This window comes from Helianthus annuus, chromosome 12 (genome assembly GCF_002127325.2).
Source record: "Helianthus annuus cultivar XRQ/B chromosome 12, HanXRQr2.0-SUNRISE, whole genome shotgun sequence".
In the NCBI taxonomy this organism is placed as follows: Eukaryota; Viridiplantae; Streptophyta; class Magnoliopsida; order Asterales; family Asteraceae; genus Helianthus; species Helianthus annuus.
In genome coordinates, this window is record NC_035444.2 from 72,566,157 (window position 1) to 72,579,023 (window position 12,867).

At 40.3% G+C, this 12,867-nt stretch overlaps 1 protein-coding gene across 2 annotated transcripts; it reads left to right on the top strand.

The window, feature by feature from the left end:
* Positions 1-982: 982 nt before the first annotated feature.
* LOC110899159 (coatomer subunit gamma-2) lies at positions 983-8,069 on the top strand. 2 transcript variants are annotated; one of them, XM_022146032.2, is made up of 18 exons: positions 983-1,185; positions 2,354-2,448; positions 2,559-2,609; positions 2,956-3,069; positions 3,165-3,365; positions 3,445-3,546; positions 3,753-3,860; positions 4,577-4,810; positions 4,921-5,171; positions 5,253-5,424; positions 5,827-5,982; positions 6,071-6,121; positions 6,190-6,330; positions 6,412-6,609; positions 6,911-7,042; positions 7,125-7,298; positions 7,376-7,618; positions 7,736-8,069. In XM_022146032.2, the coding sequence occupies exons 1-18, from the start codon at positions 1,143-1,145 to the stop codon at positions 7,925-7,927; spliced, it is 2,658 nt and encodes an 885-aa protein (XP_022001724.1). In that variant the 5' UTR covers positions 983-1,142; the 3' UTR covers positions 7,928-8,069. The 2 variants fall into 2 exon arrangements, with proteins under 2 accessions (XP_022001724.1, XP_022001722.1); XM_022146030.2 differs by having other exon boundaries at positions 987-1,185; positions 2,351-2,448.
* The last annotated feature ends 4,798 nt before the right edge of the window (positions 8,070-12,867 follow it).

A 12,867-nucleotide genomic window follows, 5' to 3' on the forward strand; every position in this document is an offset into this window, starting at 1 on the left:
TGTATGCGATATGGCTACATTATGATCCTAATCTCTAGTGCTAGGCGTAACGAGTATAACGATTAGTAACAACGCACGAACGTGCGGGTTGTTACATGTCGCACGGATTAATCGTGAAAGTAAAATAGATTTACGGTTTTTTGAACGAATGTCATAGTTATTACCGCCACTGTTCAACCGTGAAGAATGCCAATCTTGTCGTCGCCTGAGCCCTAGCTCCATTTGCCACCTCTACTGCTCTCAAGACTTTTCTTCCCGCCTCTCTCTTATCGTTCACTTTCTCACTCTTTTTTTTGTCACGTGTTCTTCCACCTGCAAATGAAAAGAAGGATTTAATTGGTGTTTGGGGATGTGTGTAGGAAATCAAAATTTGAGTTAAAAAACTGGAACTGTCTAAAATTTGAATTAAATGAGGATATATAATTTTGTTATTTGGAAAAAGGATATATAATTTTGTTAATAATGGAAGATATAAAATTGATGATGCAAAAATGACATAAGAAAGACATTGTTGGATAGTCTAGATGACTGTCACGTCAACATTGTGATGTCATGCTCTACTCTCCTTTATTAAATAAGGGAGATCTTGCCAATGATCTCTAGATCAAGTGGTAGAATGCTTGCATTTCTCTTGAGAGATGCAAGTTCAACTCCCACTTGGTGCAGAGTGAGGCATTGGTGGACAATGATAGGAGACTCAAGGAAACTAGGGTTTGATCCTTGAGCCAAACCGGTTTTACCGGTAATTTCACCGTCGTGCCTACGGGCGGGTGGGTTATCGGGTTTTTCCCGGAATTGATGGTCGACTCAGGTTACCTTTGGAGTACTCCGTTTGATCCAATAGGTGTCATAAGAATGTCCAGAATTGATTTTGTTGGCCGTTAAAAAAAATAAAGTGAGATCTTTAAATTAAATTATATTATAAAGAATAAATCTCTAAAATTTGGAATAAGGAGGAGACCAATAAGGAGGCATGACTTCTGGTGCGAGTGCGATATATATACAGAGAGGAGACTCACTTCAAACTCTGTAGTTGGGCTCCCAATTTCACTCCTACCGACACACAACACCACCAAGATCTGAATCACCCTTGCATTTCATTTCACGTTCACCTTCAATAATTCTCATCCTCTCTCTCTAGAATGGCGCAGTACGTGAAGAAAGACGATGATCTCGACGAAGAAGGTAAAACCTTACAATTTCTAGCTCATATTCAGATTATTCACCAGTAATTTTCCACAAATTCATCAGATTATCGTCGATTCGATCCTTACATCTGTTACTCTGTGTTGTTTTCTGATTTAGAAGATCTCCGATTTCGTTTTAGATCTACATTGTGCTGTAAATTTGGTTATGAATCCAGTTTCAGTTGAACTTATTATGCAATCGATCTGATTGTTAGGTTGAGTTGACTGTGTGTGTACGGAGGTTTGACCTGTTTGTTACTTTGTGTAATTTAGGTTTGCAGTTTAGATCTGCATTGGTGTTGGATTGATTGTGGAATAGATTTGGTAAATCTGATTTGTGAGGTTTTGAAGTTGTGATATCGGTAGATCTGATGGAAGCATGATAGGATGTATAGTTTATTATGATTTTTAACGATTTATGAAATAATATATTGGAAGTTTGGAATGATAATTGTATATATGTTTTTGGCTTTGGAGTATGTATTTAGGTGGTTTCCAGATTGAGGATGGAATTATAGTATAATTCTATGTTGTCAAAAGCCCCTTAGGCGCAGCCCAGCACCCCAAATGTGCTACACTCTGAAAGGCGAGCTTTCAGGCTCTCAGGCGCTGCTTCAGGGCATTTTCTGGCCAAAACATGGTAGAGAAAATCCCTAAATAATGCTGGAATCAACCTAACACAACCGAAACTAGCCCTAAACAAGCCTAAAAGATGTCAAAAACCCCTAAAATGGTATTTTATACTATGTGCGTTGCTTAATTAAGCCCTCACCTTCTATTAAGCGCCTAGGCTTTGGACTCCAGCCTCCAGGATCCAGGCTCGGCCTATGCACCCTGACTGAGTGCAACATATGTAGGTTATTGTGATATACCAGTGTATATAAAATATTATAGAGAAATTTCTAACACTTTTAAGTTCAAAACCACACTTGCTTATTCCATCTTTTCAACTACACAATGAATTCTGTGTAATAGAGGAGCAAAAATGCTAACTGATAAGTGATCTTAGGTTTTAATTATTGCACATTTGGTCATTAATGTAAAAAGAACATGGCGTCTATCTCTTCTGATATTGACTATTTTATATGAACTGACTGAAGATATGTAAATTTTGTAACTATATAATCGCTGTAATCTTGTGTAAGTATCTTTTTCATGTGCAGCAGAGTACTCCCCCTTCTGTGGAATTGAGAAAGGAGCGGTTCTTCAGGAAGCTAGGGTCTTCAATGATCCTCAGTTAGATTCGAGGAGATGTTCCCAGGTGCTTATTTTATTGACACCTGATCTGTCTGTGGCTTTGTGCTATAATTTACTTTATTATTCTCTTACATGAACATTATCCAACAGATCATATTCTAATTTTATTTCCAGGTTATTACAAAGCTGCTTTATCTTCTGAATCAAGGTGATACCTTCACAAAGGTTAGATCCTGTTCTATACACTGTTCAGAAAGACAATAATCAACTTTCATGCATGTATATAGTTGGTTTTATTATTTTTAATTATGTCCGGTAAGAGAGGAAAATAGCTTCTGGGCTTAGTTCCAGTTTGTTTTTTTTTAGTAATTTTCCATTTGAAGCAGATAGGCAAGCCTTTGTTGCTTTTGAAATTTGTGTTTATGTGTGTGTTTGTTGTTGCATGGAAGTGTTCAAATCTGTAAGGAGTCATTTTCTTTGAGTTGTGTATATATTTCATCTTTGAGGTGCATGATATTTTTATGAATTGATACTTTTGATCTTGTTTAACATTGTTGTTTAATATTTGCAGACTGAAGCTACAGAAGTGTTCTTTTCAGTAACAAAACTTTTCCAGGCTAGAGATATTGGATTAAGAAGAATGGTTTATTTGATTATAAAGGAGCTATCCCCCTCTTCAGATGAGGTCTCAAATAATGATCTAATCTCGTTATTGTTTATGGATTTTGTTTGCTGCTATGTTATGTATGACAACATGGTGAATTTCTTTGTGCATGCAAGGTTATCATTGTCACAAGTTCCCTTATGAAAGACATGAATAGCAAGACTGACGTGTATCGAGCAAATGCTATTCGTGTTCTCTGTCGCATCACAGATGGAACACTTCTTACTCAAATTGAAAGATACTTAAAACAAGCTATTGTTGACAAAAACCCTGTCGTAGCCAGTGCAGCCCTAGTTAGCGGTATCCACTTGCTCCAGGTACTGTCTGAACATTTGCATTAGCTTGTCTTATTCTTGCGTAAAATATCTCTAATTATATTATATCCTTGAATCTTAGACAAACCCAGAGATTGTGAAAAGATGGAGCAATGAGGTACAAGAAGCCGTTCAATCGAGGGCTGCACTTGTACAATTCCACGCACTAGCTTTGCTCCAACAGGTATGGCAGTTGATCGTTGCAGTTCGTAATCCTTATGTTTCACAAGCTTACGAATGATTTGGATGTTCCACTGTTCCTATCAAGAATTAAGATGATTTTGATGTTGTCAATTGCAAATGTGCCTCTTTGGGTTTACTCAATATAAAGTGGATATGCGTAATTTTGCTAGTAACACCATTGCTTAATCAAAACAAATCTATTTGCAGATAAGACAAAATGACCGTTTAGCTGTGAGCAAATTAGTGACCAGCTTGACAAAGGGCACTGTACGTTCACCTTTGGCTCAATGCCTGCTGATTCGTTACACCAGCCAGGTAATTGTGCTCTTATTTATTTTTTCTTGTTATGTTGAATTAACCCACCGGTATTCATCCTGTTTATTGGTTGAGATCTTAAATATGTGTTTTGAGCGGTTTAGTACTTTAGTCCCTAAAGTTTGTTTGTTTTATTAAAACATAAATAAAACTAGTAATTTGCCCAGCGTGCTGCCGCGGTGTTGAAACGTAAACTACATCGAATTTATACCGTTTTATGAACACATATTCTATTTGACCCGACTGGTTTCTGAAAAAATTACGTCAAAACTTTGACCAACTGAAAACGTACATAAAAATAAGCACAAAATTTGTACCGACTCATTTCCAAAAAAAAAAAAAAAATTTACATCAAAACGTAGATAACTGAAAACGTACATATTAATAGGCATAAGAACATTACTCATTTCAGGGAAAAATTTACGTCGAAACGTAAATCAACTTAAATTTATACCGACACGTACATAAAAAACACGTAAAACTTGATTACAAAGTCTTTAAAAAGGTTAAGGGGTTGTAAATGTCAATGCTAAAAGTATATTAAAATACAAAAACTAAAAAAGACAAAAAAAATTTTAAGTACTATTCAGATAGGTTGGTAACTGTAATACAGATAATGGTGGATTTTTCAAATAAGACACATCCACTTCTTTATATATTTAGGGTTGTTTGTCGTGCAAGATTTTCGTCACCAACACATAAAAACTTGTTTTCAGGTTATTAGGGAATCAAGCATGAACGGTCAAACTGGGGACCGCCCATTTTATGACTATTTGGAAGGATGTCTCCGCCACAAATCAGAAATGGTCATTTTTGAAGCAGCAAGGGCAATAACAGAATTAAGCGGTGTTACTAGCCGAGAATTGACCCCTGCAATTACTGTCCTTCAGCTCTTCCTAAGTTCATCTAAGCCAGTACTTCGGTTTGCTGCTGTCCGAACATTAAACAAGGTCAATTTTTTTTCAACCTCCTTTTTAGTTTCATGTGTTATTTTACCTATTATTGACTTTGTCACGAGCATGATAATATATATATAATTAATAGCTGTTATCTTCTTTAGGTAGCAATGACTCATCCAATGGCTGTAACTACCTGCAACATAGATATGGAGAGCTTGATTTCAGATCAAAATAGAAGTATTGCAACCCTTGCCATTACTACACTTCTCAAAACTGGCAATGAATCAGGTGTTGACCGTTTAATGAAACAAATTACCAGCTTCATGTCTGACATTGCCGACGAATTCAAAATTGTTGTGGTTGATGCCATTAGATCATTGTGTTTAAAGTTCCCTCTTAAGTTCAGAACATTGTGAGTCTACATTCCTTAAAAAATATTCATGTCTGACTGTTCCTTTCCCTTATTAACTGTAATCGTCTATTTGTGTTTTAGGATGAATTTCTTAAGCAGTATCCTAAGGGAGGAAGGTGGATTTGAGTACAAGAAAGCGATCGTTGATTCAATTGTAACTATAATAACAGATGTCCCAGATGCAAAGGAGGGCGGGCTTCTTCACCTCTGTGAATTCATTGAGGACTGTGAATTCACATATCTTTCAACACAGGTCAAGCATGTTCTTTCTCTTATTTTTGTATTAGTTTTTTTTAAAAGGTTGTTATTTTGAGTTTTGACCCATTTGCTTACGAATGAGTCTTTTCAGGTTACGTTATTTTCTGATGGTAAATATTAAATAAGAAAGAAACAGCTTAAAAATAGATTATTATTCAAATACTACCATTTCTGTAATCATATTTTACACACTAATATATATATGTGAAATATATTAAAAGTTTTGTACAGAAAGCGTTTTCGACTTTTCGGTCAACATGACAAGTACCGAAAGTAACCCGTTTTGACTTGTTACCAAACCCGCCCATTTTACCACCTCTACGTTTCTCTGCATTTTAGCATTCTAGCATTTTCATCTGCCATTTACTAAACTTGTTTACTATGCATACATGGTTAGATTCTCCATTTTCTAGGTAATGAGGGACCAAAGACATCAGATCCCAGCAAATACATACGGTATATATATAACCGAGTTATACTTGAAAATGCAACTGTTCGAGCCAGCGCAGTGAGCACTTTGGCGAAGTTCGGTGCTATGGTTGATTCATTGAAGGTATATTAACTTTCATTTCTTTTACTGATATTTTTTAAGTCATGTGAGTCCTCTATAGTTAACTTGTTCGAATTGTATTGTTATGCAGCCACGCATATTTGTTTTGTTGAGACGCTGTTTATATGATAACGATGATGAGGTTAGTGGTACACTTAGAATTTTTTTATTTATCTATAACTAGAAACTGACCCCTGACATTACGTGTAGGTTCGTGACCGGGCTACACTATATTTAAATACAATTGGAGGTGACGGTTCTGTTGTTGAAACAGATAAAGATGTAAAAGGATTTCTTTTTGGTTCTTTGGATCTGCCACTAGCCAACTTGGAGACTAGTTTGAAGAACTACGTAGGGCCCCACACGTCTGATTCTGTTAAAGTTTTGTTTGCCTTAGTTATCACTCTGTATAATGGTTTGTTGCCAATGCAGGAACCATCAGAAGAACCCTTTGATATAAGTTCTGTTTCAAAGGCGATTAAGTCTCAGCCATTCGCAGAGAAAAAGGCTGCTGCTAAAAAGCCGACTGGCTTAGGTGCTCCTCCAGCTGGCCCCACTTCAACCGCCGATACTTATGAGAAGTTACTCTTGTCAATTCCAGAGTTCTCTACTTTTGGACCCCTTTTCAAGGTTTACGATGGCAAAATCATTCAACACACACATTTCAAACGATTGAAAAATCATCTAAAATATAATTTTTAATATATATAAACCCCCGCTATTATTTTATGCAGCAAAATTATTTTTTACCGAAAGGACACGGTTTTTGTAATTATATTTCAACACCCTAGTTATTCATAGAAGGTCAAATTTATTGGACATGAAATATTAAATTACCCGTTTGACCTGAAACTGTTAGCCATTCTCACCACCTCTAGGTTCCATGCTCTATAAGTTATCTCAATTACATATGTTTCATTTCTGTAACCAGTCCTCTGCACCCGTGGAGCTCACTGAATCTGAAACCGAGTATGAAGTCAATGTAGTCAAACACATATTCGATAAGCACGTTGTCTTCCAATTCAACTGTACCAACACGATTCCTGAACAGTTACTGGAAAACGTAAGCTCTCATTTAATCCCACTTTTTTTTTTTTAATCTCAATACATAAATTTCTCGGCTTAATGAAATGGCCCGGTTATAGGTTACCGTTGTTGTGGATGCTTCAGAAGCCGAAGAATTTGAAGAAGTGGCAACCAAGCCATTAACATCGTTACCGTATGGTACTCCGGGACAAACATTTGTCGCATTCGAGAAACCCGAAGGGGTTCCGGCTGTTGGCAAATTCACCAACGTCTTGAGGTTTATCGTGAAAGAGGTAGTAATAGTAGTAGTTTCCGATCGTTATATACTTTGTAAATTTTAATTGCTAATTTATTTTGATTTAAATTCTAGGTTGATCCCTCCACCGGTGAGGCTGAAGAAGAAGACGGTGTGGAAGATGAATACCAGCTGGAGGAATTTGAGGTGGTTGCAGCGGATTACATGCTTAAAGTTGGGGTTTCGAATTTCAGAAACGCATGGGAAAGTTTGGGCCCGGATTTTGAGCGTGTCGATGAATATGGGCTCGGCCCAAGGGAAAGTTTGAAAGAAGCAGTTAGTGCCGTTATCAACCTTCTTGGCATGCAACCTTGTGAGGTAACTAACTTTTCATGTTTATGCTTGTTTACATATTCATTCAAATTTCTTTATTGTTGAATCATTTTCTTGTTCATTCGGTTCTTTACATGCGTAAATACTTTTATTATATTTCAGGGCACGGAGGTAGTTGCAGCAAACTCGAGATCACACACGTGCTTGTTATCAGGTGTATACATAGGCAACGTGAAGGTAGCTGTTCGATTATCATTTGGAGTCGATAGTGCAAAAGAGGTGGCGATGAAACTCGCCGTTAGATCCGAGGACGAAGCTGTAAGTGATGCAATTCATGAACTAGTAGCCAACTAGTCCTTTTTTCTGTTTCTATAAAACAATTTTTCAACACACCTCATTACATTTTGATAAAAGATTTGTATGTATTTGCTTCAACTTCAATTATTGATTATCAAAAGTTTATCCTGAAACTAATAAATCTTATGGAAACGAGTTACAACAGTGTTAATTGATTTACTAACTAATATGTGCGTATTTGTAAATCGTTGAAATTGACCGAACCGCCTAGAAATTGACCAAACTGCGGAACTAGCTGGTTGGAGATCTGGTTCTCTCCACTCCTATGAACAACTTTTTTAGTAATAACTTTTTGGTTCTGTAAATCTAAACTCAAATTTTGAATATTTTTATTTTTCTCTATTTTATCTTTAATATTTCTGTTCAACATAATATATATAGTTTGTTTTAATACTTTATAATATTTAAGATCTGATACAAATCTGAATACAGAATTGTTCAATTTCTTTTATCTACATTTCGTTATAAATAAATGTTGTTAAAACTGACCTGAGCTGTATCTAAAATATTTTTTCTTACAAATTTAGAAATATTTTATTTAGGTTTTTAATCCTTAAGAATCGTTTCGTTTATTTGGATTTGTATCATATCATTTGTCTCCATTGTTCTTGTCAAGTTGTTGTAATGAAGATCCCAGATTACACCAAAGTATGATTTTAAATCAGTTAACCTGTATCAACTGCCGGCCAAAGAAGTCTTATTATTATTTATCATAACTGTTAAAAATAACAATTATTATCATTATATACATGAATGTGACGCTAAAGGATGAAATCAGCTTCTAAACCTGTGTTATTGCAAAGAAAGTAAGCATTATGATTCACACAATTATCTCTCAAGAAACAATCAAACCTTCATCTCCACACTTACAATCTTTCCGAGATGGATTTGATCAGCCAAAAATCATATATGCTGAAGAAACAGTGATCTAATTAGAGAGTTAATTAGATTGGTTTATGTTCCTTTCATGTTGGTTAATCTTCTTAAAGATATTTAAGCTCCGACTTGGTGATCTAACCTGCAAAACAGAACACCGTTACTCGTTAAGAGGGGAATGTGGGGGTTTCCCTCTTAACCAGGCTCCGGCGTGAGAATAAGCGACTGCTTTGAGAGTAATTAAGTGTAAAGAGTGAGAGCCAAGGGAATAGAATGTTTAACCTGTGGAATAAGGTCTCTATTTATAGCCGGAGAGGTGTGAGGGGTTATGGGCTGATGGGCCTTGGGCCAGAAGCGGACAACAAAACGGATATGCTCTTTGTCTCACTGGCGTCGACCGCTTAGTGGCTTCTAGATGCTCGTTGGTGCTGGCGCACCTTGATTGGAGCCACGTGTCATTGTTGTCGGCCTTGTTGTCCTTCTGTCATCAGCAGACGAGTGGAGATCGTGGGACAGTTGTCTCCGTCCTCTGATTGGTGCCATGTAGGCGTCCTTGTGTACTTCTCGTCAGGCGATCGTGGCGCACGATTGACCAGAGCCTGCTAGACGCTCATTGGCTCCTTTTACTGCCACTTGTACCTTATGTACCACTGTAGGTAGCCGCGCGCTTCCCTACCGAGTGGCTCATTTCTTCCATTGTTTTATGCTAAGTGCTGATATCTGGGTTTGTTGTGTGCATTCCCTCGCGCGGGATAATCGTAGTGCGATGTAGGTCGCGCGAGGTTGTTGTTAACACCTTGTTGTGTTAAGGAGTATGGTCTCACGCGCAACCTGATCTGAGGTTTGCGCGACTTTTTGGGACCATACCCCTTCAAGTCCCCCCAGTCCAGTGCTGCACCATGCGCAACGCAAGTGGTTGGAGCTCTGGACTTAATAAAAAATAAGAGAAGGGGAAATGGTTCTTTTGATCCTGACTTATGTGGCGGGCGTTGAAAACTGTCGTTTTCAACGCGCAGGTACTAGGCAGGTGTCGAGTGATTTCTTGTTTGGCTTTTTAGGCGCGCGAGGTTATAGTAGTTTACGTATATCTGGCGCGACTCATGTGACTTCTGCAAGAAGTTACTTGCAAGTTTTATGGCGGGAAACTTCGAAATTTGAACTTCTGACAGGTTGGTGAGATAAGTCGCTGAGGGCGACGTTTGAGTTGACCCCTGGCACGGGTGTCATCATGCCGCCTGCGGCGGTTGCACTTCATGTCAGGAGAGTGAGGCCCACGCGCGCGTGGTAACCGTCACCCCTGGTTTTCCGCTTGACGTGGCAACCTCCTGTTGGTTAGCCTAGCGGCGAATGCGGCACGGTTACCCATCGCATTAAATGCGATGGGTATATATATCCGAAGAGAAGGTGAGAGATTCTCACTTCTCTTCGTTGCTTCTCCACTTTTCTCTCAAAAACTTTGAATCTTCAAAGTGTTCTTCGTCTCTTCAAGATTTCTTCAAATCTTCAAACTTTCTTCAAGCCTTTTTTCCAGATCCTTCTTCAAAGATGAGTGAAGAACACCAAGAGGCTCCTGTTAGTGAGGAAGGACCAGTTCCTGTCCTCAGATGGGATTTAGGGCTTTTTGAACAAATCGTTCGTAGTTTCCGATTCCCACCGGAGTGGGATGCCCGGTATCCGGCTCAGGGCCAGACCGCGGCTGATGCACCACCCGGTTACATCACTTTATACGAAGACTTCTTCCTTCAGGGCAATTTCCGACTGCCGGCGACCAACTTCATGGGCAGTATCCTTCACCACTACAATTTTCATATATCGCAGATGAGCTCACCCGGGATGGTGAGGGTGAGGCACTTCGAGTTCTTGTGCCACTCTCATGGCATTGAGCCATCTGTAGATAAGTTTCGTGCTTTCTACCAGTTGCAGAGAACGATGGGGTTCTTCTCGTTTGCAAGCCGGGGTGCGGCAAAGAAGATCTTGTTGAATCCCCCTAAGAGTTTCCACGACTGGAAACCCAAGTTCTTCTTCATCAGGGAAGAAGTCTTGCCGATTGCCATGCCCTTTAGGGACTGGACCGAGGTCATACCGAAGGAAGATCTTCCCATCCCAAAAACTGCTCGGTGGTACCAGCAGCTAACCCCAACCCCAAATCGGGTGTTTGGAGAAAATGTGTTGGTTGCTGCTAAGATGAGTGACCAGTGGTCACCTAGCAGCAGGGAGGTTCCGGTTTTGAAGATCGGCGATCAAGGTTAGTGTCTTCTTTATTCTTTTTCTGAGTAGGATTTCTGTAATTGTCACTTACTTATCTCCGTTTGTAGAAGCGCAACTCTACCAAGCTGCCTTCTCTACCTTTGGTGGTTCCATGGGCGGTCGCCCATTGCGCGATGACGAGGAGAGCTGGTATGACCAGATTAAAGGAAACTTCATGTTTCCTGCTGCTGATGCTTTCGCTTCACCGCCGACTGCTACTGAAGGTGCGCAATACCCTAAACCTCGTCCATTGCGCTCTGTGACTCTCGCTGGGAAAGAGACTTTCTATCTTTCCAGCGAGGAGTCCGTAGGTTCTTCCAACGGCGAGCTAAGCTCTTGGTCTGAAATCTTTGCAGGTGTGTTGCGCGACCTGGGGATTGACCCCGAGGAGAAGAAGAAAAAACCGGTGAAGAAGAAGAAGAAGGTGGAGCCTGAGGTGACCAGTAAGGGCACCGGCCCTAGTCGCGCAACATCTGCTGCTGTCAAAGGTACTCTTCGCCTTCGTCAACGTGACTTAGACGACTATATGATAATCAGTGACTCATATGAAGGTTTATCACATGCAGCTAAGGGGAAAACTGGTGCTGGTGGGTCGAAGAGTTCTGGGAGCGCGGGTTCTCGTAACCCTGAAGCTGGCGCGACTCCATCTTTCCCTGAAGATGAGGAAGCTGAAGAAGAAGATGCTGGTGCCCAGCTTATTGGGCGGAAGAGGGGTAGGAGCGAAGCCACGACTGGTGTGGCTTCCGCCCCTTCATCTGCTGTGATTCCCGTGGTTGGGAAAACGAGCAAGCTGCGCTCATTATACAAATTTTCTCCTGGTAAGTTCTTCGCTTCTCTTCTTAATACTTTTCTCTTTACTCAAATGCACTTGCTTTATTTTTCAGAAATCAAGAAGAAGACCCCTGAGAAGGGTGTCACGTTTAGTGAGGCTGGGGTAAAGAGGCCCAAGATTACCGTCAAGTCCACTGACACTGCTGCTCAGGATGCCGCGAAGGCTGCTGAGGCGCAGCGAAAGGTGGAGGAGGATCGGAAGAGAGAGGAGGAGAAGAAGAGAGTTGCGGAGGAGAAGAGAAAGAAAGAAGAAGAGAGGAAGAAGATAGAGGAGGAGAGAAAGAAAAAAGAGGAGGAGGAGAGGAAGCAGAGGGCGGAGCAGGAGAGGTTGGCTGAAGTGGCGAGGAAGCAGGCCTTGGAGAAGGAGCTATCGGCGAAAAAGGCTATGGATCAGCCTCTTAAATCTCCAGGTCCTGAGGTCACCAAACCAACCAACACCGGTCCTGTTATTACTTCCAAGGGTTCCAGCCGCTTCTCCTCAAGCGGCGCGAGCTCTGGTGGAGCTGGGGGTTATAACCCCAATGTGATAGGTGCGAAGGACACCGTTGGGGATATTTACTACAAGACTTACACTGAAGAAGAGCGTGGGGACGCTCCTCATCAAGCCCCCTGGAGTTTAAAACAGAAAGATACTTTCATCGAGTTTAGCCCTGCGCGCGAGTGGTTCCTGAACTCCTTTACACCTGCTGAAGTCCATCGGCAAAGGGCGAAACCTCACGAAATGTTGTATCGTACTTATATCCTTGGTGAGGCCAACGCTCGTGCTGCCAACCATCAAATAGTTCGCGAATGGCGAACGATGGTTAGGGAGCGCGCCGACTGGGAGGCTTATCGCGAGCGTATGCTGAAACGTATTGCTGAATTCGAAAAATCTAAAACCGCGTTTGGTGAGGAGAGAGCCAAGTTTGAGGCTGACAAGAAGGCTGAAGAGTGGGGCCGCGAGGGGCTGCAGAAAAAACTCCACAATGTTGAGGAGCAACTGG

Excerpts from the sequence above, each read along its gene's own strand:
- LOC110899159 (XM_022146030.2), top strand. The coding sequence starts at position 1,143 with ATGGCGCAGTACGTGAAGAAAGACGATGATCTCGACGAAGAAG. Across the intron at positions 3,547-3,752 it reads CACTAGCTTTGCTCCAACAG|ATAAGACAAAATGACCGTTT; the intron begins GTATGGCAGTTG and ends ATCTATTTGCAG. Across the intron at positions 6,331-6,411 it reads AGACTAGTTTGAAGAACTAC|GAACCATCAGAAGAACCCTT; the intron begins GTAGGGCCCCAC and ends TTGCCAATGCAG.